This window comes from Manacus vitellinus, unplaced genomic scaffold (assembly GCF_001715985.3).
Source record: "Manacus vitellinus isolate BGI_N305 unplaced genomic scaffold, ASM171598v3 scaffold_0_pilon, whole genome shotgun sequence".
NCBI lineage: Eukaryota > Metazoa > Chordata > Aves > Passeriformes > Pipridae > Manacus > Manacus vitellinus.
In genome coordinates this window covers 20,448,649-20,471,002 of record NW_021938789.1, presented here as the reverse complement: position 1 = coordinate 20,471,002, position 22,354 = coordinate 20,448,649, and the positions used below count along the sequence as shown (strand labels likewise).

The window sequence follows — 22,354 nt, the reverse complement described above, 5'->3', positions numbered from 1 at the left end:
TTGAGATTGAGAATAATCAACAAATCTCTTGGTCACTGTTATCCTTGCACATGCTGGCAGGAGAATTTTGAGAGGGAAAAAGCAGTTTAAACTGTTTCTTTACGTGACTAAAGGGTAGCCTCCATGGAGGTCTACATGCACACCTGGCATCTCTAGGGGCAAAGAGAATAATTATGCATCACTAACGATTTAGAGAAGAGATGTGCATATAAGTAAAGATTGAAAAACATTCCAGCAGAGCAGGGCTAAGGTGCACAAGCTGGTTTTTTTCTTTAACAGAGAGCGGGTTAAGTTGATAGCACAGTTTATATGAGAAACAAAACTATGGTAGTAAGAAAGTTTCTACTCAGATGCACAAAAATAAGATAAAATCAAATCCAAAACCAGAAAGCTGAAGCTAGGCTAAAATTCAAGCTTGTCAGCTCCATGGAGTGCTTATCTTTTAAAAGCAGATTGTTTTAATGTTTGCAGTAACCAAGGGGTTATTTATCACTAAGGTGTGATGTGTTCTCAGTCTCTGGGAGTTTCCAAATCGCGCTTGTATTCTCTCTCCTCTTTCTTTCTTTCTTTCTTTCTTTTTCTTTGTTTTTCTTTCTCTCTCTCTTTCTCTCTCTCTTTCTTTCTCTTCTTTCCTTACTTCTTTCCTTCTTTCTTTCCCCTCCCTCTGTAAAAAGAAAGAAAGAAAGAAAGCTCTCTGAAATACAGTTTAAATACTTGGTGATTCTCGTTTGGATTATGAAGGAAGGTCAGAGGTGATGATCACAGTGAGTCTTTCAGAGTTTGTCATCTCTTTACCTTTGAATCAATTGTCCTCCCTGACAAACATTCTTTGTTGCCACCAATTTTGAACTCCTTAGAAAACTAATTGTTATGTGTCTTTTAGCATAATTTTTTTCTCCTAGACATTAACATTTGAAATATTGTTCTAATATGTAACATTCATTTCTCGAGTGGACCTCTCTCTGTCTCTACAGTCTAGACAGAATGTGACAAGCAATCAGCAGAATTCTTATCAGTTTCTATAAATATGGAAGACTGTATCTGCTAGGAAATTACTGCTGTCAGCGTGACATTACATTGACCAGGGGTAATACTGTTACTGAAGAACAAAAAGTCCTTGTAGAGCTCCAGAAGTAACTCTGACTCATTCATATTCCATGTGTGCAGGACAAAATCAAAAGTTGATGATCTTATCATGTGTAAATTGCTAGCTCAAATTTTATTAGATTTATTCTTTGGAATTGGTTTTATAACATTAAGTAACACTCAGCATTTAATTTAAAAACCTTGTATTTGAAGTGCCTTAAATGATAGGCATAGAACAACCTCACAGTGCAGGGAGAAGGCAGTTGGAAAAGAGTAACTACAGCTCTCATATGCTTAAAAAAAATGTAAGTCCAAAAGATGTAAGTAAGAACAGTCCAAAGGCAATGTGGTATACTCTACCCATGCAGAGCAGAGCTGTATTCATCACCCACTGTCTCCTTCTGTTAGGAGTCCCTGTCATACTTTTGTGTGATCTTTGTGACAGAAAATCTCACCCATGCAATTGCAGTTAAATCCTAGGATTTACTTGTCATTTAAACTGGGATTTGGGGGAAAAATTAACCCAGATTTCTGACGATGAGACTTGTGAGTGCATTTCAGTAAAGTGTAGGGAAAGTAATTTCTGAAAAATATTATGAAAGACATCACAAGAGTTTGTGGTATTAAATATAGTTGATTGTAATTGATTGTATTAATTTGCTGGCTGCTGAACAATACTCCTGGCAGGGAGCAGAAGACTGTCCTACAACTACTAAAGAAATTGAGGACATAACTTTCAAAACCAATACTGTCTTTCACTATTTTCTGCAATCTGGGTGCTGACTGTAGTATTTTAGTTGAGAGAAAAATGTGGTGGTCTTAACATTAATGACTTAATATTAATTGCATGGGAAATGTATACATGAATAACAAATGGTAACTTCCTTCATATTTTGAAAAAGAATGAAGGTAAGATCATATGTGAAACCCTGTCTCTTGTCAAAACATACTTTTGAGATGGGGACAATGTAAATATGGCCAAGTTTTCCTACTTCCATTTTCACTTCCCTTTCATTGTCATTAAATTAAAAATGCATGTCACAAAAATAATTAGAGATGAGATAGAAATACTGCAAATGGTAGATGACCTCTATCAACAAAACATATTTGAACACCGAATTCAGTAAGTAATGAATCTTTTTCTAGGGAATTGTCTCTGTATTTGTCTATGCTGTACTCAAACATAAGTTTTGGAGAGTCATGCTACACTTCACAGTGGAACACTGTGTGATGAAGGGAAAAGGCAAACATTTATTTAATGAATTGTAAACACTACTAAAAAATTGCAAAGTTCATAAATTATAGGGGTTTTAAGCTTTCTTATTTTCATATTGTCTAAGTTTTGATTTGGCTCCCCACCAAGAACCCAAGACCCAGCACAAAAACCTCTGGCAAAGAGCAAAAGAGAAAAAAAACTATGAAAAAAAAATCCAGACTAGCCGAACTATATTAAAATATATATGTATTTACGTATAGTACAGTTATATACAGTTGAAATACTATATACAACCCCAGAAGGGAAAGGGAAGGGAAGGGGGGAAAAGGGGACAAAATCAAAACAGATATGCACAATCAAAAACTCAGGATCTAGCAAACTAAAGAATTAGCAAAAGTATATCTTACTACTTTCCTTGGGACAACAGAAATCGTGCTGAACGACTGCCTGGCAACCAGGAAGGAAGGCCTAAACTCAAAACCATTACACATATCAAGTTCCTAACATGACTACATTCTTTGTTCTTTATTAGAGTAAAGATTCTGTTTGGTTTCAATTAATTTTTCATTAATAGTTAACACAAATATTGTCAAGAAGGAGACCTGGCAAATGGATACCCAAGAAAATTCTTTTATCATGAGGAATTAGTTTCAAGGGTTAAGGCTATTTAATTCTCTGTGCTGTAACATTTATTGACATGTTTTTTCCAATCTAAACAAAATCAAGCACTCTACATGTCCAGTACCAGCAAAAACCTGAGTACACTTTTCCTGTAATCCAGTAGTGATTCTCTGGTTCATATTTGTAGAAGACTCACTTCTGAATTAAAAATTCTTGGAAACAGTGTATTTGCTTAGTAACTTAGTGCTGATACACTGCTGTAGTTCTAGGTCCAGGCAAACAGAGGTGCTGCTTTAAATGCAGTTTGTAAATTTATACCTCAGTATTTGCATGTAGGGACATCAGGGCTGTCACTTGAATTTGCACGTGGAATAAAATGAAAAACATCATTTGTAGAACAGGTCAAAAAAGGCAATCAAATAATCTGTTTTAGTCAGGAGAACACATAGTTTTTATGGTTTCCTATAATACTGGAGTGTTAGACATGCAGGACATTAGCATGTCAAAGTATTTAAACTGTTATCACAATGAAGTGCTTTATTAGTTGATGGAAATAAAAAGTGGAATAAAACAAGAGAAAACTCTTTTCTAAAATGTAGTTTGGACCATTCTTAATTTCCTCTAGATGACTAGCAGGAATTTTACTGACAAAGCACTTTGACATAGTTTTGTAAGTATTCCTCTTGAAACCAGAGAGGCTGGTTAGCAGGACTCTGAAGAAATAATAATGCCCTGTGTACCCTGCATTATAATGCAGGGAAAATTGAAGATTCATGTAGCTTTCAAATTGGCTTGGTCTCAGAGCATGGAACCAGGAGTACTGTTTATGGTCAATACTTAACAACTCTTTCTACCTTTCATTGTGATTCTGCATTAGGTTCTGTGTCAGCACTGCCAGAAAAAAAAGTATATATTTCTACATGTGTTTCATGGAGACACCACACTTTCATAGGATTTGCTTTTGAAAGATCGAAGGTCTGCGTGGTATGCTTTTAAAGGAATTTTTACAGACTTGAGGATTAGAAAAGTTCTTATATTATTAGTAAATGTATTTCAAGAGTAGTGGTGTATGGGTTTTGAGCTAATTGAGCTTGTGCCTAAACCACTGGTTATAGATATGTGCAGCATAATATAATTATTATTTAAAAAACAGTGAAGTATTATGAGGTGTTATACATTTTAGATCCATTTATCAAGTGTGCACTCTGACAATCTTTTCTCTATTTCTTCATTAGTAACTATTCTTGGTACCTCCTAAAGTTTATACTGCAAGTGAAAATATTTAATGTGTTTCAGGACTTTTAAAGAAGAAGAAAACAGTTCATTTGATATTGCATGCAAGTGTTTCAGAGCTGTGCTTCTCTGCCTCCAGGTTGTAGAGAAAGGGGCCTGTGGGAGTGTCCTTTGAAGAAGCTGTGCATCAAACACACTATGATCTGTGATGGTTTCCCAGACTGCCCTGACATGATGGATGAAAAGAACTGCTGTAAGGACTTATGCAGTTTATTAGTCCCATAAAGGCTAATCGTATTTTTGGGATGTTAGGGTGCAAAATAAATGAAAGTAAAAATGTTTCCACATATAGAAAGGCTTATTCATTCCCTCAGTTTCCTTTTCAGTTTTTCTATGGCACCAATTTATCTCTTTCCTCATCTTGTGTCCTCTGTTGTTCTCATACCTGGATCCTTGCTGTCCCTTTGGTCACTCTGGTCCTTCCTATTTTTTATTCTCTCTCTCCCCCTCCTCGGTTTTATGTCTTTGTACTTCTTTTCTTTATTCCCTGTAGCCTTTTGACTCCTTTTCTCAATGTTTCTCAATGTTATTCCATGCAGGCCTAGCTACTTGCTGCTCTTTTTATCTTGATTTCTACTTGATTTTCCTTCTGATCTCTTCATCGGTAAATTTCATATGTTTCACTTCTTTATTTGATTTCCCTTCTGATTGACAGTTCTTAGATTCCATCTCCCCACGTGGCTCCAAAGACTTCTGCAATCTGAACTGTAATAACTGTCAAGGTACAAAACTTAGTATGGTACACTGATGGCATGGGCACGCTGTCCGTGTGCACAGTGTAAGCTGGCTCAAAGTGCTGACAGGGTGCAACAGGCTCCCTGGTCCACTGCAGGGCTGTCCTCTGCTCTCTTGCCACCGTGCCACTGACTAGAGGGACGGGCAGAGGTGGAAGACCTGCAAGCAGCAGCTTCTTTGCAGGCTCCCACTCTGTGTATGAAGCTGGGAGCAGGTGCTGTGAGATGTTAGCTTCACTTCCATGAATATATTTGTGGTACCCTGAGTTCTTTTCTTTTGAGAAAACCTGGTGTGTGGGCATGTCCCCAAGACAAGGAACTAGAAAGACATACTGGGTGACAGCCTGCACAAGGAAGAAGAGATGGTTGTTTGGTGAAGTTGGTTGAAAACTGAAGTTTTCATTCTCTGGGTAATCCTGGTATTTTGTCATTTTTGCTGGGATGTTAGGATGCAATTTTATGATTTAAAAAAAAGTTGCTTCTGACTTCTGTTGCCAGGGACAGGGTAGTAGGCACATTTTATGTACTAAGTGGAGAATATTAATATATTTACCAGAATGATCAGCAGCCTGCATATATCATTAAATTAACCTTTTTTGTGAGGGGGAAGAGACAGCTCTCAAAACACTTAATCTGCTTTTAATTATGAAGATTATACCATTTGACTTCCAAGCTGTGTGCTGTAATCTAAAAAAGTGAATTACAGTGATTTACTCATGATCACACTTTAAGATCATGGCAGGGAAAAGATTACAGAAGGGCTAACATTAAGCTAGTTTATAATTACCAGAGTAGGTTTCTTCTCTGCTTTTGTATTGGGGCTTGAATATTCTAAATGGAAGCAAAGTTTCCCCAGCTGAATTATGCTCCCTCTGGAAGGCAGAATTAGAGAGCTTTTTATGGTTATGCATGCTTTATTCCAGAGCCAGAAAGATCACTTATATCAGGGTAGGCAGCACTGCCTGCTCTGTCTGTATGGTTTTCACTGTGGAGTATACTTTCTGCAGTTGTGTTGTAAATAAATGCTTGGATTGTATGGCAGTATAAATGCTGTACATAAGCCAAACATAGACACAACTGGAAGGCACTTCCTTCCATGTATTCTCTCCCTCTCTGCCCTACCCCGGCTCTAGAATTTTCTAATGATAGAGTTTATAGAAGCTAGAAATGTGTTAGTGAGAAGGGTACTGTAATGTTACACACCTGCCTTTTGGGAGGGGGTTTGTTACGATTTGGAGAAAGCTGGAAGTCACTTGCATATGGAAGCTCTTGTAGTTCCTGCACTGAACAGACTCTGGAAATCCCTATCTCATGCTGTCAACTGGCAAAAAACTGTGGACCAAAAGCATTTCTATCTGTACAGCAGTTCCCCATCTCTAAAGTGGAGATAAAAATAAATCCATAATTTTAAAAAGCAAAGGAGAATCCAAAAATTGATATAGAATTCCTGTGGATGAGAGGAAATATGTATTGATTACAGTAAAATATTTTTTCAAAGAACATGAATAATTAAACAAATATGGAGTAGTCTGCAAAACAGCATGGAACACAATATTTTTACTTAGAGTTTCTGAGAGGCTTAGAGAGGTTTCATATGACAAGGCCACAAATGATATTAAGTAATTTTGCATCTTGCATTTCCAGACACTCTTCCTTCCTTTTGAGTTGTGGTGCCCTCTGTCACTGCATGGCAGCAAGCACCTTCTGCCTCAGTGATGTCCATGCTGAATTTTGTGCCAAATCTGTCTCACTTTCTTGCTCCCTAAATCTGGTCTTCACCCTCCTTGTTTGTCTAGTTTCAATGTAAACTTCACATTGATCACTTACTTCTGAGAGGGAAACATGTTTTTGTCCTTGCAGCATTTTGTGAAGAGAGTGAACTTGAATGTGCCAACCATGAATGTGTGCCACGTGAGCTCTGGTGTGATGGGCAGGCAGACTGCAGTGACAGCTCAGATGAATGGGACTGTGGTAAGTTTCCCCTGTGGGGTGCTTTCAATTGATGTTTGGGTGATGGTAGTAGTCACTGGTAATTTGATTTAGAATACAGTTGCAGTGGTGGAGCAATACTCCTTCTATTACCAAAGGGAAGACTGGATTGAGGTTGGGAAAGCATCCAAGGAAGTGGGCAAAAGAGAAAGCAAAGATTCGGTGAGAAGTGTCACAGTGTAAATATAGAAGAAAAGTGATATGGCAGGGAAATGTGTAGGTAGTGTGGAAAATGTCGTGGATAGAAGAGCGAGTAGGAAGATGCTGAGTCTAGGAAGGCCATTTTGAGAAATCTTTTTGTACGTCATAAAAGCAGTTCATAAAATTTGATATGCTGATTGAGAAGCAATGGTGATGATCTTTCTTGTAAATAGTAGTTGTTTTTTTCTATCTCTACACCCACAAATTGTTATGACAGGAGCAGTATGTGTTACCAAGAGTGAAATCACTCTTATGTTAAGCAGCATTCATCCCAGAAATTATTTCAGTGGGATGTACTATCTGTGGGGTGAAACATCATTTTACAGGATTAAATGCTACCAGTGTCTCATACTGTTCAATCTTAGCAAGGTTCTGATAGCCACGGTTGCCTTGGTTTTAAATTGCACAGCTATTCAGCCTATAAACCCAGGAAAAGTGCTGGCATCTTGGAAAACTCTTTTTAATGTAGTTGTATGTTTTCAGTTTGCCATTTATAAAACTATGTGAAATAACAGTGAAATTGTCCTCCTTTTTTCTTTCCAGTTACCCTGTCTAAAAACATGAATTCCTTGATGTTCCTGACCATTCACAGATCAGCTACTGATAACCATGTTTGTGCTGATGAGTGGCAAGAAAACTTAAGCCAACTGGCCTGCAATCAGATGGGTTTAGGGTAAGGTCAGTAGTTTGTAGATTTGATAAATTTCTTAGGACAGTCGGAGTGCTGGAGTTAGATATTATCATTATCACTGCCATGTTAGACTTGGTGTGGAAATCATTCACTGAGAAAAGAGGTAAAGAAATTTTGTAAACTATGGCAGGAACAGAAGTTCACTAAAACCTAGGTGCTTTCACCACTTTATGAACATTGCATGATTGTTACTAAAAGAGTGTGTTGAACAGATAATGTCTTGCCAAGTCTCAATATTTGAACTTGCAGTTATTGCTGAGGCTCAGAATTGTTTGGCAATGTGATACTCTGTTTCTTCCCGAAGAATTACAGCAGACTTAGGAAACACAGGAAAATTTCTCTTTGTTTATTTGCATTCTGCAACAAATACTTGTGAGTTAGGCAAGCAGATATATTTAGCTTGGGTATCTCTGAACAATGAATTGTTAAAAATAGAGCTTTCTTTGTGGAACTCAGAAAAAGAAATAGCCTCTGTATGTCTTTCTTATTGCACGCACACTAATGTAATAGCTGCTTTGTGGAATAGTTGATACGAATATAACTGTTGGGAAAAAAACAAGTTCATCTGTTCTGATATCCAGCTGTCTTCTACTAGGAAAAGACAGATCCGATGGTATATAAGGATATCTTTTGTCAGTGTCTGATCCCCAAACTGGATTAAGAATTGTCTTTTCTATTTGTCTTTCACCACTACACATACTGACATGTAATCTTGTTCTTTGTACCTTTCTCAAAATACACAGGAGAATAAAGACCCTGGGTTACACTTAACTTACTGCATATTGCCTTGCACTGCGGGGATACTTGACATCAGTTGTAGTAATACCCTGCATTCAAGAACATCTGTAAATGGATTGCCTGCCATTCTAATACACAAAGATTCTATACTCCTCTAGCTAGTTTAGTGTATCTAAATAATATCATTATGCTTTAACCTTATATAACATCCTAATAAAGCTTAAAATGCTTTGATACCTTCAGGTATCATCAAGTCCCACTCCTGGCCCTTCACAGGACACCCCAAGAGTCACCCCATGTGCTCCAAAGTATCATCCAAATGCTTCTTAAATTCTGTCAGGCTTGGTGTTGTGACTACTTCCCTGGGAAAGTTCCAGGGCCCAACCACCCTCTGGATGAAGAACCTTTTTCTGATCTCCAACCTAAACCTACCCTGGCACAACTTCAGGCCATTCCCTTGGGTCCTGTCAGTGGTGACCATAGACAAGGGATCAGTGCCTGCTCCTCCTCTTCCCCTCACAAGGAAGTTGTAGACTGCAATGAGGTCTCCCCTCAGTCTCCAGGCTAAACAGACCAAGTGACTTCAGCTGCTGCTCATACAACTTCCCCTCAAGGCCCTTTACCATCTTCGTTGCCTTTCTTTGGATGCTCTCTAACAGGTTAATATCTTTTATATTGTGGTGCCCAAAACACAATATTCCAGGTGAGGCTGCCCCAGTGCAGAGCAGAGCAGGACAATCCTCTCCCTCAGCCGGCTGGTGATGCTTTGCCTGATGCCCCCCAGGACATGGTTGACCCTCCTGGCTGCCAGGGCACTGCTGACTCATATTCAACTTGACATCATTCCTAACATAAAATTTGCTTAACTTTCCTATGATACTTGCTGCTAGGAAAATGAAAAAGGTGTTTAATTATCACAGGACCCCTGATTCCTTCCTTTTTACAGAAGTGTGCCTAGGCTGAAGGCACATGAGCATGAGTAGAAACCTATACCTTCCTGCTTCTTCACTGATGCTTGCTAACAGATGTTATCAATCCTACACTTTTAAGAAACATGAGACAAAAATGATTCTTAAATCTCACATATCCATTTTCCAACAGGGTAAGAAAGATAGTTTACAAATCAGTTTTTCTACAAGATCTTTTTAGTAGTGACAGTAGTTGTGTGAAGGGCAGTGGGAAATTCCAGTACAAACTTGAAGTCTACAACTTCAGTCTGACTCCAGTATGAATTTCTAATTCTTTCTCACAGTACTTCAGAAAGCCAAACTAGTGTTTGTCTTTCCATTCTTAGTGCCTGATTTTGTCAGTCACCTGAAGCTTGATTTTCTTAGCTGTTCTCCAAGTTTTTGTCAAGTGGCACTGCCAAAAGTACAGTAAATTGTCTTTGAAGAAGAGTTGTAAGAAAAACAAAGATTATGATGCATTCAGCAGAACTGATTTAAAAAAGTAGTAATATGAGTTAGCATAATTATTCAATTCCTTTGTAAACATTGCATAGGGGTTCAATGAAAATGTCACAGAGGTAACATTTGCTATATGGTGAAATGGAAGACCAAATTATAAAATGGAGTTTCATGCCACTCACTGTGAAATCTGATCTGAAACCATAAACTTCATCTGTTGACTGTTATGTCCTGTATATATTATTTATTTGACTTACAATAAGAATGTCTGTGAGGTTGATAACATTGGTGTATTTAACATGGTCTTTCCAGTCACCATTGAGGGTACAGGTAAATTAGACTGTATATTGCACAGAACTCAAATAATGATAAAAACACTCCTTTTTATTAATAAATAAATAGAAAATATTTTAAGCAGTTCTTTTCTTCAAGTATTCCCAGTCAGAACAACTTCATTTTACTCCTTCAGAATATTAAAGGTGTGAATATACAGAGTCTGTCCATATTAGAGCACAGTACAGAAACACCCAGTTTTGCAGTTGTGCAGATTTTTTTAATAATGACTTCTTGAATACTTGGTTTTGATGTAATAGTTCCCTTGTTTATTCTTAGAGAAAAGTAATGCACATCAGATATCAAAGTTAGGACTTATTAATGTCTTAGACTTGGAATTACAATGAATGGTAACATATGACATTTTTATTTTCTGTAAAGCAAACTACTTTTCATAACTTTGCCAAATAAAAACTACCAATTGCTATATAATGTGGTAATGTTTAATAAACTAAAACAGTGTCTTTCTAACAGCTTTTGGATATTCTAGTTATTTAAAAATAACATATTTTTAATACTTAAGTCTAAATCAAGCTGAAAAACAGATGAAGATAATTAAATGACAGTGGTTAAAGTTGGTTTAGTTTAGCTGATAGTGGTAACACATTTTGCAGAATATCAATCCGTCTCTTTGGGATGTATAAGCATTATGTCTGAAGCAGCATTAAAATTAATTCTATTCTGCCTATTGCACAAAGTGCAAGTAGTTTTCCTGGCTGTTTGCCAGTTGTAATTCCACAGATGATGTGGTTCTCCAATTTTTTACTGCACAGCTCGTGCAATCTGTTGTGTGATGCATGATGCAACATCACAGAAAACTGCAAGTTCCAAGCATTGTCTGAAAGACTAATGATGGCTGTTGCTAAAGTTATGCAGTATGTATTCTTAGCAGTTCTTATGTTTCCCTCTAGTGCAAAAAGAATGTTAGATATGAAGTAAGCTTTTGTTTGTAACGCTAAGAGCCTAATGGGAATGTTCAGGTCTTAGGTTTCATAGTTTACAGCCAGACGGGACTATCATATCACTTGATGCAACTGCCTGTTCATCTCAGGACACATAAATTTGTTCAGAGACCTCCTTCTGAGTCCCAAATTTCAGTACAGTGACATTAAATGCAGACCTTGGCGATTAATTTTCCTGCTGACACAGATAGAAAATGGAACAGCAGTTGCCATCAGTCTCACATCTGTCCTGGTGTGTGCAACAGAGGCTATGCTGCTGAAGGTGGGTGTAGCGTGTAGGTTCAGAACATTATGTTAGAAGACTGTAGTTTTGTCTTGATGTTCAGTTAAAGAAAACTGCTTTCATATACTTGGAATCCACATTTTTTGTTGATGAAATAGTGACCGTAAAACCATGGTCTGCTCAGCTCTGAAGTTTGACAAAGGCAGAAGTTAGTGGAGCTGTTCTGTTACTCCATGGCAATGTAATGGAATACTTTGTCTTTCTTTGCTGCACTAGGATGATATAAGAAATATAATAATGATAAACATCAGCAGCTTGTACCCAGCACGAGTACAGGAGTATTTTACCTCATCTACTTGTTCTGGTCTAGCAGTAAGAGCATAAAATCACAGCTGTATACCAAGATACTTGTTTTTAAAAATCTACTGTAAACTCTGCTACCTCTTCCTGCGGCTTCTGCTCCTTTTCTTGGAGGCTGTGTTTCCACTGAAAGCAGTAGCTCCTTTTCCTTCTTTTCCTCTGCTGTAGCATCTACTGTGTGTGTATTTATGAAAGGGAGGGACCAATCTCTTCTTACTGTCTGGCCTTTTGTCTTTCCTAATACTTTCTCACTCTCTCTCTTTTGTATGGAGTTCTTTACTAATATTTGACAACTGAGCAGTCAAGCTGCTGGACCAATAACCTGTTGTTCTTACATGAACTATTATGCTTTCTTATTACTATATAACTGTTTCTGCAACAGGGATAACGGAAGCTCAGTTTAATGTCTTGATTGTCTAAAAAAATCAAAGGAAAAAACCCTGAATACTTCTGTCATATAATAAATTTGAACTTCTGAATGTAACCTACTTCATTTTCTCCAAGAATAAATATGACATTTAGTGAATCAAATTCCATGCCAAAGATGAAGTATTTGAACTCATTAATTGTCTGGATTTCTAGACACACTCAACAGAATGTAAAATATTCTTGACCTACCTTGAATCTATTCTCATTGTCCATGACCACAGTGTGTTCTATTAATTCTCTAGGTGATTTAGCAAAATAGCAAATTCTTCATGTTGCATTTAATTTTTTAAGAATGGAAACTAATAACTTGTTAATAAAATTTACTGAAAATAACATCACAAGCTGTGGTAGATGTAGAAAGCTGTTTTAGTAATTTTGAGCAACTGTAAACCAATATTAAAATATGCAGACTTTAATCAGTGTATTAGAGTTGCATTAGATTAAATCTGATAGATTATGTCTCATCTTTCATGTACATATGTAGTATTTTAAAATATAATTATTTGGATAAGGCTTTTTACAAAGAAACTTCGGCCTAATAATTCCTGGCAAATTGTGACAATTTCTTCAATTAATCATAGGGTCAGTTACCTCATATAACACTTTTTAGCTCCATAATCGGATAGTTGGGGTTTTTTTAAGTAAAAAGAGAATTGTTATTGGTAATTTAGTATCTCAAAGGCCTTGGAGCTGCCTGAATGTGCTCCTGGGTAACTGGCCATAGGTGGCCCTACTTGACCTCCAAAGGTCCCTTCCAAGCCCAGCCATTCTGTGATTGACTAAAAGAAAGATAAATGAACACTGCCAACAAAGGAAATGTTCTTAATTCTTATTCTAAGTATTGATCACAAATCCTTTTAAAAATATTTTATGTCACAGCTTGTACAAATTACATTATAAACCCCCCTTCATTTTCTTTTTTTTCCCTGGCTTCCAGGTCAAATTTACTCACCTTAACACTAAACAGATATTAAATCTGTCTGCACTGAAAAGTCTTTCTGTAATCTGCAAGTTGAAGTGGTTTTGGGGTTTTTTTGGGGGGAGGTGTTTGGTTGGTTGGTTTGGTTTGGTTGTTGGTTTTTTTTTTTACTAATTTGTTATTACCAGTAGAACTATGAGAAGACTTCTTAGTGGATAATAATTCTGTCAAGGACAACATTAAACAAAGAAACAAGTGAATTTTGTTCAAATTCAGTGAACAGCTTCAGCAGGGGAAGAAAGGTTGAAAAGTCAAGTTATTTGTTTCAACTTTTTAAAAGGAAACATGTACAATTTTATTTCAAAACAATATTTTTCTCTAAAATGCGTCCTTCGTATTTTAAAAATTAAAACCTAATTGACCTTAAATGACGGAGTTTACATTTAATTTGAAGTTGAATTAAGACTTCCAGCTAAGAAAATCTAGATTTTATTTGAAGTTTTAAATTTAGATGGTCCCAAATGGTCTTTTTTTAAGTTAAGCTACAAAATCATACTTTATGAGACCTATAATTTACAAACTCAAGCAACTGAGTGTTGTGTTGTAATGCCAGCCACCAGCTCAGCCCCATGTAGCCACTTGCTCACTATTCCCAGTGGGATGGAGAGACAATGGGGAAGAGTAAAAGTGAGAAAACTTGTGGATTGAGATAAAGACAGATGAATAGGTAAAGCAAAAGCCACACACACGAGCAAAGCAAAACAAGGAATTCATTCACCACTTCTTGTGAGCAGGGGTGTATTCAACCCTCTCCAGGGAAATAGGGTCCTTCACATGTAATGTCGACTTGGGAAGACAAATGCCATCACTCCAAACATTCCCCCCTCCCCTTCTTCCTCTTTCCTCGTGCTTTACATGCTGAACATTATGCCATATGGTATGGAATATGCCTTTGGAGAGTTGGGGTCTGTCCTGGCTGCATCCCCTGCTGAGTCCTTGTGCGCTCCCAGCCCTCTCTCTGGTGAGATGGGGTGAGGAGTAGAACAGACCTTGACTCTGTGTAAGCGCTGCTCAGCAAGAATAAAAACAACCCACTATTATCAACACAGTTTTCAGCACAAATCCGAAACACAATTCCATACTAACTACAGAGAATTAACTCTATCCTAGCCAAAACCAGCACACAGAAATAAAGCAAGTAGAATTGTTGGTAGGGTTGACTAGTTTATCAGTTAGAACATAAGACTTAGGGATTTTGAAACCTGGAAATATCACAGTGATTGCCTACTTTCTGCTAGAAATTTTAAGAACTATTTAATCATTGAGTTTTCTATCAATGCAGCAAATCTTTTTAATTTCCATTTTCTATGTTTCAATGTGTTTTCACATTACAATTTCACATTTCTCTGATTTTAATGCTGTAAAAATCAAGTTTTTGATCTTTTACTTTATATTCTATGGCACGGCTGTGGCTTTAGAGAATTCTACTCAAGACCAAGAATCATCTTAACTAGTAAGTACAGACAGGAAACAGATGCTGTGGCAGCTCAGAAATAGGCCTAATTTGTTTTAAATTACTGCCCATACATGCATTATTCATTGCTTTCTGGAATAACTCAAGGCTTCCTTTTCCAAGCCTTTTGTCACAAGAGGTTTACAACAATGGAATTATAGAAGCTGAACAGATGCATGTTACTGTTACTTTGAAGGGAGAAGTAATCCAGTTTATGGATTAAACTTTATCCTAAACTTGCAATTTAATACATTTGACAGAGGTTTCCAGAATGAAGTAGGGAGAATAAAGTATCCCAAACTGTTACAAACAAAATGACAAACTTCATAAACTAAAATTAATTCCTGCCTTTTATTTTTTTCTTTATTTTTTATTATAATTTAACATGCAAATCATAATGCTCATTGTGTTCCAACATAAACTTTGACTGTTGTGCACAGTGATCAGCAGGTAGCAGGCTTCAATGCTTTTTATTTAATATTTCCATTGTACAGCTTATCTCATGAAACATTACTTTTCCCCACTGTGAGCACATTTATAATGTAGAACACAGACTGGATTTTTCTTTCTTAATTCTAAAAATTCCTCTCCTAAACACACATAAGGGAATTAGATAGTGCGAAATTAAATGTATTAAAGGAATGTTCTAATTTTGAAGTTGAAATTGAAAAATAAGAAAATGTAAGAATGTTAGAATTTCCCACTGGCGTAGACGTAAGTGCTACTGAAAATTGAAATGTCTTGTTTTTTGATTTTATGAGTGACTGATTTTACAGATTATTGATTTTTTTAATTGACTTAGATTAAAGGAAACTTTTTAGATTAAAGAAATTAGATATGTTAGAATTTTAAGTTCATTAGATCTAGCAGACATCTTCTGTGAAGAACAAGACTAACTTGGCTGAGGCACAAGCTGTAGAGTGACCTGAAACTGGAAATGGAATTCTAGAGGGAGTGAAGATGTAGTTCAAACTTACAGGAAGTGGTATAGAACAACAGCAAAAATATCTGGAAAAAACCAGGAATATTAAACAAAGCGAACAAACAAACAAAACCAAAGCAAACAAGCAAAAAACTAAAACAAAAGCACAAAGAAACCTTAGGAAATCATGTTATGTGTCTAAAGTGGCAAAGACCTAAGAAATGGGGCTAGAGTAAGAAAATAATAGGTAATAAAGTACTTTACATAGTAGCTAGTTTTGTCGAAATTCATCCAAGTGCATTTAAATTTATGGCTATGGTTGGTCTCCATTATGGCTGACAGTAATGGAAGCCATAATTTTGAGAAGTGTGAGAGAATGGAGAAAACTATTTGGTATGCCATCTTTCATTAAAAAGGATAAAAGAAGAAGATGCAGAGATTTACAAACTAGTCACCTAGCTTCAAATACCAACAAATATTTACAGACATATGAGGTCTTAATGACAGGCAGAATGTATTTGTCAGTAATGAATCATGTCAGAGTCCCTTAATTTATTCCTTGAAATAGCAGAGCCACTGTGGATGGGGAAGGAACTGTAGATGTGATATAACTTTCACACTATGTGAAATTACTTTTGAAATAAATAAGGAGATATGGACGAAGATAAAGTGATATGAGACTGTTGATGATTCATTGTCAAACCATAAAGATGTCTTGGTAGGGGGCTAGACACATTCTAGTGTGTCTGGAGTGGTAGTGGTGTTCTGAGTCATTCAGAAGAGAGAGTGGAGAGTACGCTTGATCATTTCTCATTCACCATCAACTGGGAGGATCTGAAAGCATTTTGGAGAGCAGAATTAGAATTTAAAAATTTTTGACAGACTGGAGAAATGGCCTGAATTAACCAGGAATGTTTATGAGTAATCCCTCTGGAGTATTCAGTTTGTGTTAGATTTTGACTAGATGAGGAAAGTTCAGAATAGGTCACAGGAATGACCGGAGACCTAGAAAGCATGGTATATGAAGAAGGGTTGGAAACTCTGGGTAGTCAGTCAGGGGGAGGTATAGGAGCCTTGGAATATGTAAAAGGTAAGGAGTAACTTGTTCTCCATTTCCATTGGAAATAAGACAGAGTAATGAGCTTAAAAGACAGGTAGGCAGATTAAGAACAAACATTAGAAAAACATTGCTTGCATATATTGCCTTAAAACGCTGAGGATAGGTACAAAGAGGCTAGAACAAAATCTGTCAGGATTTAGATATGGTTGATCTTATTTTGGATTAGGGGAATGGATCAGATGGCCTCGTAAGATTTCTTTCGGCTGAATTTTCCAATAGTTAATTGTTTAGTGAAAGAAAGTCTTGTGGAAGAATTTTTTCATAGATGCTAATTCTATTTCATTCTTGAAAGCAGTGCAGAGGACCTAATGAAAATCTACATGAAAGTCATACTTGTCTTTTACCACTAAGCCTGGTATTTCTATCACTTCAAATATAAAGGAGAAAAAAATCATAAAACATTGCTGTTTGTTGTGCATCTGTTTTAAACTTACTTAAATATGGCACTTTTCATATAGTCTTGGAGAAGCCCACAGGCTGGGACTACAGGAACCCTAAAGTATGTTCTTTGAGTGTTATGTTTGAGCAGTTTGAGCTCAGAAGCTCTAGCATAGCTCTTTTGGATATAAAGATTTACTCCAGACACTAGACACATGAGACAATTAAACTTTTGTGGTCTGTTCAGATTCTTAAAACCCCAAGGGTTTAAAAATAGTATTTCAGTACACTAATAGTTTCATCCAAATAGCACCACGAGATGTTATAAAGTCATGTGGATGCAGGCAGGATTTGTACATTATCTTGGAAACCTGGTGAGGGATCTGGTCCAAAAATCACAACTGAAAAGGTGTGAATTATTGTTACCATGGTATGAATGCCTTAAGTTTGCAGATATCACTAATAAACTTACTGAAGTAATGTAGATAGTTCAGATATCTACACGTAGAAATTGATTGGATTCTATGTCCTCAGAGGTCTTTTCCAGCCTAATTGATTCTGTGATTCAGTGACTGTACCTTAATGTTAAAATACACTCTGATGTGTGTAAAGTCTGTTCTGGTAACTTGGCCTTTTTTAAAATTTAGCTCTTCAGTGTAGGTACTGGTCACTACAGTCTATTTGTACTGTGCAACAGAATCATAAAATCCTCACAGTAACAGCGGGAGAAATCTAGTTCACCTCCTATTTGAAGCAGGATTATTGCCAAAATGAGCTCAGCTCAACCACTGCTCTGTTTAACTAAGTCTTAAAAACCTGGATAGATTGGAATTTCACAGTTTCTCTGTTCCAGAGCTGCTTCACCTTCCTAGTGAAAAAATATTTCCTTTTCATCTTCTATGAATCTCCAAAGCTGCAACTGTAAGCCATTTCCCCCAGGGTTTACCATGCAGCACTTCTGGAAAAATTTCTTTCTGTTGTGTTTTAACTCCTGTTCAAGTAGTTGAAGGTTTTTATTGAATTGTCCATTAGCTTCTTCTTCACAAGAATAAGCAAGTCCAGTTCCCTCAAACCCTACTTATGCGTCACTGCCAGAGTGCCCTAGAAAATTTGAAAGCCATTTGCGTGATCCTTTCCAGTTTTTGAATATCCTCTTAAACTGAGGCGCCTCAAAACTGCACACTGTGTTCCAATATAAATGGTTTCAGTCAAGAAACACTGTTTCAATTTTGCTTTTTATTGCAGTACAGGTAATAATTAAAAGCACTAGTTTAAAATCCACACCAGGTTTCTGAACAAAACTGTTCCGGTATATGCAAACCAAAGGGGAAAATAGAAAACTGCAGAGAAGTGAAAGAGCCTTCTGAAAGTGTTTAGTAAAAAAAAGTCTTTAATTGGTTTGCCTGAAATCCTGAAAGATACTGCAACTTCAGCAGGCCACTGAACTATAAAACTGGCAGGAGAGCTAATTTTGAACTTGAAGCTCGATGTGTAAAGGTAATTAGCAGCTGCAACCTTATTTTTTAAGAGTCTGAGAAGCTCCATAAAGCCAAATATTCTTGTGAATTGTGAGTTCATGTGGCTCTGTCCATTGCAAGATCCTTCTTCCCTTTTCTTTAGAATGTGTCTACTCTAAGAAGAAATTGTGTGTTATAGCTCCAAGAGGAACTGAGTAGAATGTGCTGCCTGCTGTGTTTCTGGAGCACAGGATGGGTCTGCCTAAATTAAGTCTTCACTGCTCCACCTCTCTCCTTTTCTCTGAGTGATTTATAGTCCCTGGTATAATGTAAACTCTTGGCCCAGATGCCCCTCTGAAAGTCCCACACCCAGAAGCTCACACCAGCCCAAGTCTTTAATCCTAACATTTTTAGCTCGTGTTCTCTCATTCTCTGGCAATTCTGGGTATGCTCTGGTCTCTACACAAATGCTATCCATTGTCTCCATCCTTCTTCACCTAGAAATTATGATCTTAGGTCTCCTTCATTCTGGTTATTTCTAATTAAATAAATGAAAGGAGACAAGTGGCAGCCCTTGCCTATCTGAAAGAAAAACTTTTATAAGCAGCATCAAGGGGGTCACACTATAAGTGTTCCTATAAAGCATTCTAAAGACACAACTTAGGCTATACTGGTTTTCAGTGTAGTATATCAAGATGTGACCACCAAGGAAAAAAAGGCATAGCCAGAATCTTACTTTTGACTAAGGATAATACATTGTATAAATAATTATAAAATTTCATACAGGCGTAAGTGTCTTGTGGGTTGTTACCTTGATTTAGAAGTATGTATCTCCTAAATGATGATTATATCATCACTGTAAGCTGTAATTCAGAGCTGCAGGTCTCAGCAAAAAAATCTGGTATGTGGGGTAATATAGTTTTGGATCCATCAAATGGCATGATATTTCCACCTTTTGGACATTTTTGAGTTACATATTTTATAGATCAGACACTGTTTACAACTACATAAAATATCACTGTACACATTTAAGAAATGATGAACATCATTGCTCACAGAAGATCATAAGGCAGAATGTCATCTTCAGAAAAAACACTTGTGTATGTTTTTTGTGAAAAAGAGTGAGAAATGTGGATATGAAGAGAGGAGAGCTTTATGTGTTTGCTATAAGCAGGTGCTGAGAAAGAAAACCCTTTTTGCAGCAAGCAGCTTTCTCAAAATGAGTTAAAACCACAGTCTTTAAAAATGCTTGTTAGTATCTGCCTGCACATTCTGTTTAGTAGATCATGGAATGATATTTGCTTAATATGCCCAGAGAAAGTTCTGAAAAATCCAAAGCCGTGACCTCAAAGCCTAGTTTATTCTGCCAGCTCTGTTGAAAACATTTCCATATGGTTACGCTGAAAACTTTACCATAAAACAGAATTCTTTGATCTCTATTACTTTATGCAATCAAGGGTAAAGGCTGCTGGAGTTTTTTAAAGATTTAAAAAGATATATAGTCAGTTCTGAAAATTGAACTTAAACTAGTAACCTGGCTGGCATTCCTAGGTACTGTCAGGAGAAATTGGGTGCAGAGGACAGTTTTAGGACATGCCATTTTTTCTGAACTTCTCTCATTCTTTTCACTGTGAACTAGGATTTAGAATTTGGCCTTTGACCAGTGTTCAGGAGAGCAGTCATTGTAATTCTTTGTCATTGACAGGGATCGATGGCTAATCGTGGATGGTTCTGTGCTGGAAAGTTGCATGACTTGTAAAGCCATATAGAAATGCACTCCTTTTTTCCACTTGGCAATCAAGATTTAGTAAAATAGCAATTTCTTCAGGGGCTTGAGTCTATCAGGCAGTAATTAGACTGAGGAAGTGGATATATGAAAATATCTCCTAGTGAACTGTTCTAACTTACACATATACTTTTAATTTGCTGCAGAAGGACAGGTTTGACATCATCACCCATGATTTGTTCTGTTTCACAAAGCAGACAGTTTGGATTTATAGATACTCTCAAGTATTATTAACAAGACCTAGACTGCTCTTTACTGTTAAATTTTAATGGATTTCCAAAGACAGAAATGTAAGAAAATAATTTTTCTTTCACCACTTTTACATATGAAGATTTATTTTTTTTTTTTATTTTTGGAGGCGAGAAGCTTTTAAAACAGTATGAATGTGTGCACTACAGTAAATGCCACCAGAAGGCTCCTGTTGTTCCTGATTCTAGTTTGGGTTCTTGTCAGAAAGGACAAAGTGGCAGTCATACATTGGCTGGCCTGGCTTCTCAGGGTGATTTCATTCTCCTAACTATGTGTCTGCCACACATGGCTTTGCCATAACATTCAACTGTGTATCTTCGTAGTAAACAGAGGGCATTAGGGCCTCTTCACTTTCTTAGCTGTAACACAGAAACCTACTGGAAGTAGGTTCTATCAGTGTCTTTCATTTCTTTCAGAGGACCATCCAAAACAGAAATTGTGGTAGAGAATGAGGAAATGCAACACCAAAAATGGCTGAATCTGCACTCAGACTGGAAGAATAAAAATGCATCCACTTTACACGCTCTTCTAGTGAATGGGTAAGTAACAGGTAAATAAGATCTATGTCACTGCTGTGGGTAGTCTCTTACTAATGGAGGATAACAAACTCCCTCTTACTCCCAAAGAAAGCTCTTTTTTTCCAAGGTATCTGTGTATAAATCCCAGCACATACTCATGTGAGTTGTTAAGATACACTCTGCAGTGATTTTAGTGTCTACAACAACTGTAGTCTGCGTCTAACTTCAAATCCTCAGGAGGCCATTCTGCTAAAATAACAGCACTTGAGTAATACATAGGTGATGCCCCTGAAGCACCTGGACCAGACAGCTTCATTAAAACTCTGCTGAGCAAGACAGTCCAGCAAAATCTGCAGCAACATCTTACCATCCTCTTCAGCCCGTGTAGTCTGGATTCATACATCTGGAGCAAACACAGCTTCTTCAGCAGAGTCTGTATCCACTTACAGTAGGTTTCCTTAGCAGCTCCTCTGGCTGATGGTATATTCCTTTCAATTAACCTGACTAAACAGGTAGTTGCTAATGAGAACCCAGGATCTCATGGTTCAGACATTCAAAGTGTGACTTTGAGACTGAAGAACCAATTAACTCAGAAATCCTGGGAAAAACTGGGAGAGACACCTAATCCACATCTACAGCTGCATTCTTCAAAAAGCAGATGTATAGTTTTTATTCTCTCTTTCAAATGTCTAGGAGATTTCAGAACATCCTTCTTCCATAGAAAATCCTTCTATTTCACAAGAAAAGACTGTCTTGGGTAACTGCAGAGATACAATATGTGTGAAGACACAAATCTGAGGAATAAATCTACTTTTCTTTTGCTTGACTCTGTTATTTTTTGTACTCAAAGTTTTTCCTAATGGCAGAATACTAAAAAGAAGCTAGCAAGAAGCAACTTTTGTTTTCGTACATCTCAACTTTGTACACTTTTTGGTTTACATTGGTATTTCCCCCATTCAAGTTCATTTTTATTTCTTCATCTAGAAAGGTCATTATGAGATGGTGCCTGACACCTGAAGGTTGTCTTTTTAACTCTTTTCCTTTCTCACTGTGTTTTTCCTCTAGCCTAACAGTATCGAAATGCTTTTCTCCAGGGTAATACAAGAATAAACAGCTTGGGTTGTGACCAGATGCAAAGGCAGATCCACAGTCATATTCTGTTCAGTCACTAAAGTGCAAAGCAGAAATTTCAAGGTACTTTTTGACATGT

At 37.0% G+C, this 22,354-nt stretch overlaps 1 protein-coding gene across 1 annotated transcript in view; it reads left to right on the top strand.

Annotated features, from left to right (window-relative positions):
• CORIN (corin, serine peptidase) overlaps positions 1 to 22,354 on the top strand; it is a 99,303-nt gene that overhangs the window by 64,519 nt on the left and 12,430 nt on the right. Inside the window, exons 13-16 of the mRNA XM_018068865.2 lie at positions 4,296 to 4,409; positions 6,811 to 6,921; positions 7,684 to 7,813; positions 21,043 to 21,165. Coding sequence (XP_017924354.2) covers positions 4,296 to 4,409; positions 6,811 to 6,921; positions 7,684 to 7,813; positions 21,043 to 21,165 — 478 coding nt within the window. The remainder of the gene's footprint in view (positions 1 to 4,295; positions 4,410 to 6,810; positions 6,922 to 7,683; positions 7,814 to 21,042; positions 21,166 to 22,354) is intronic.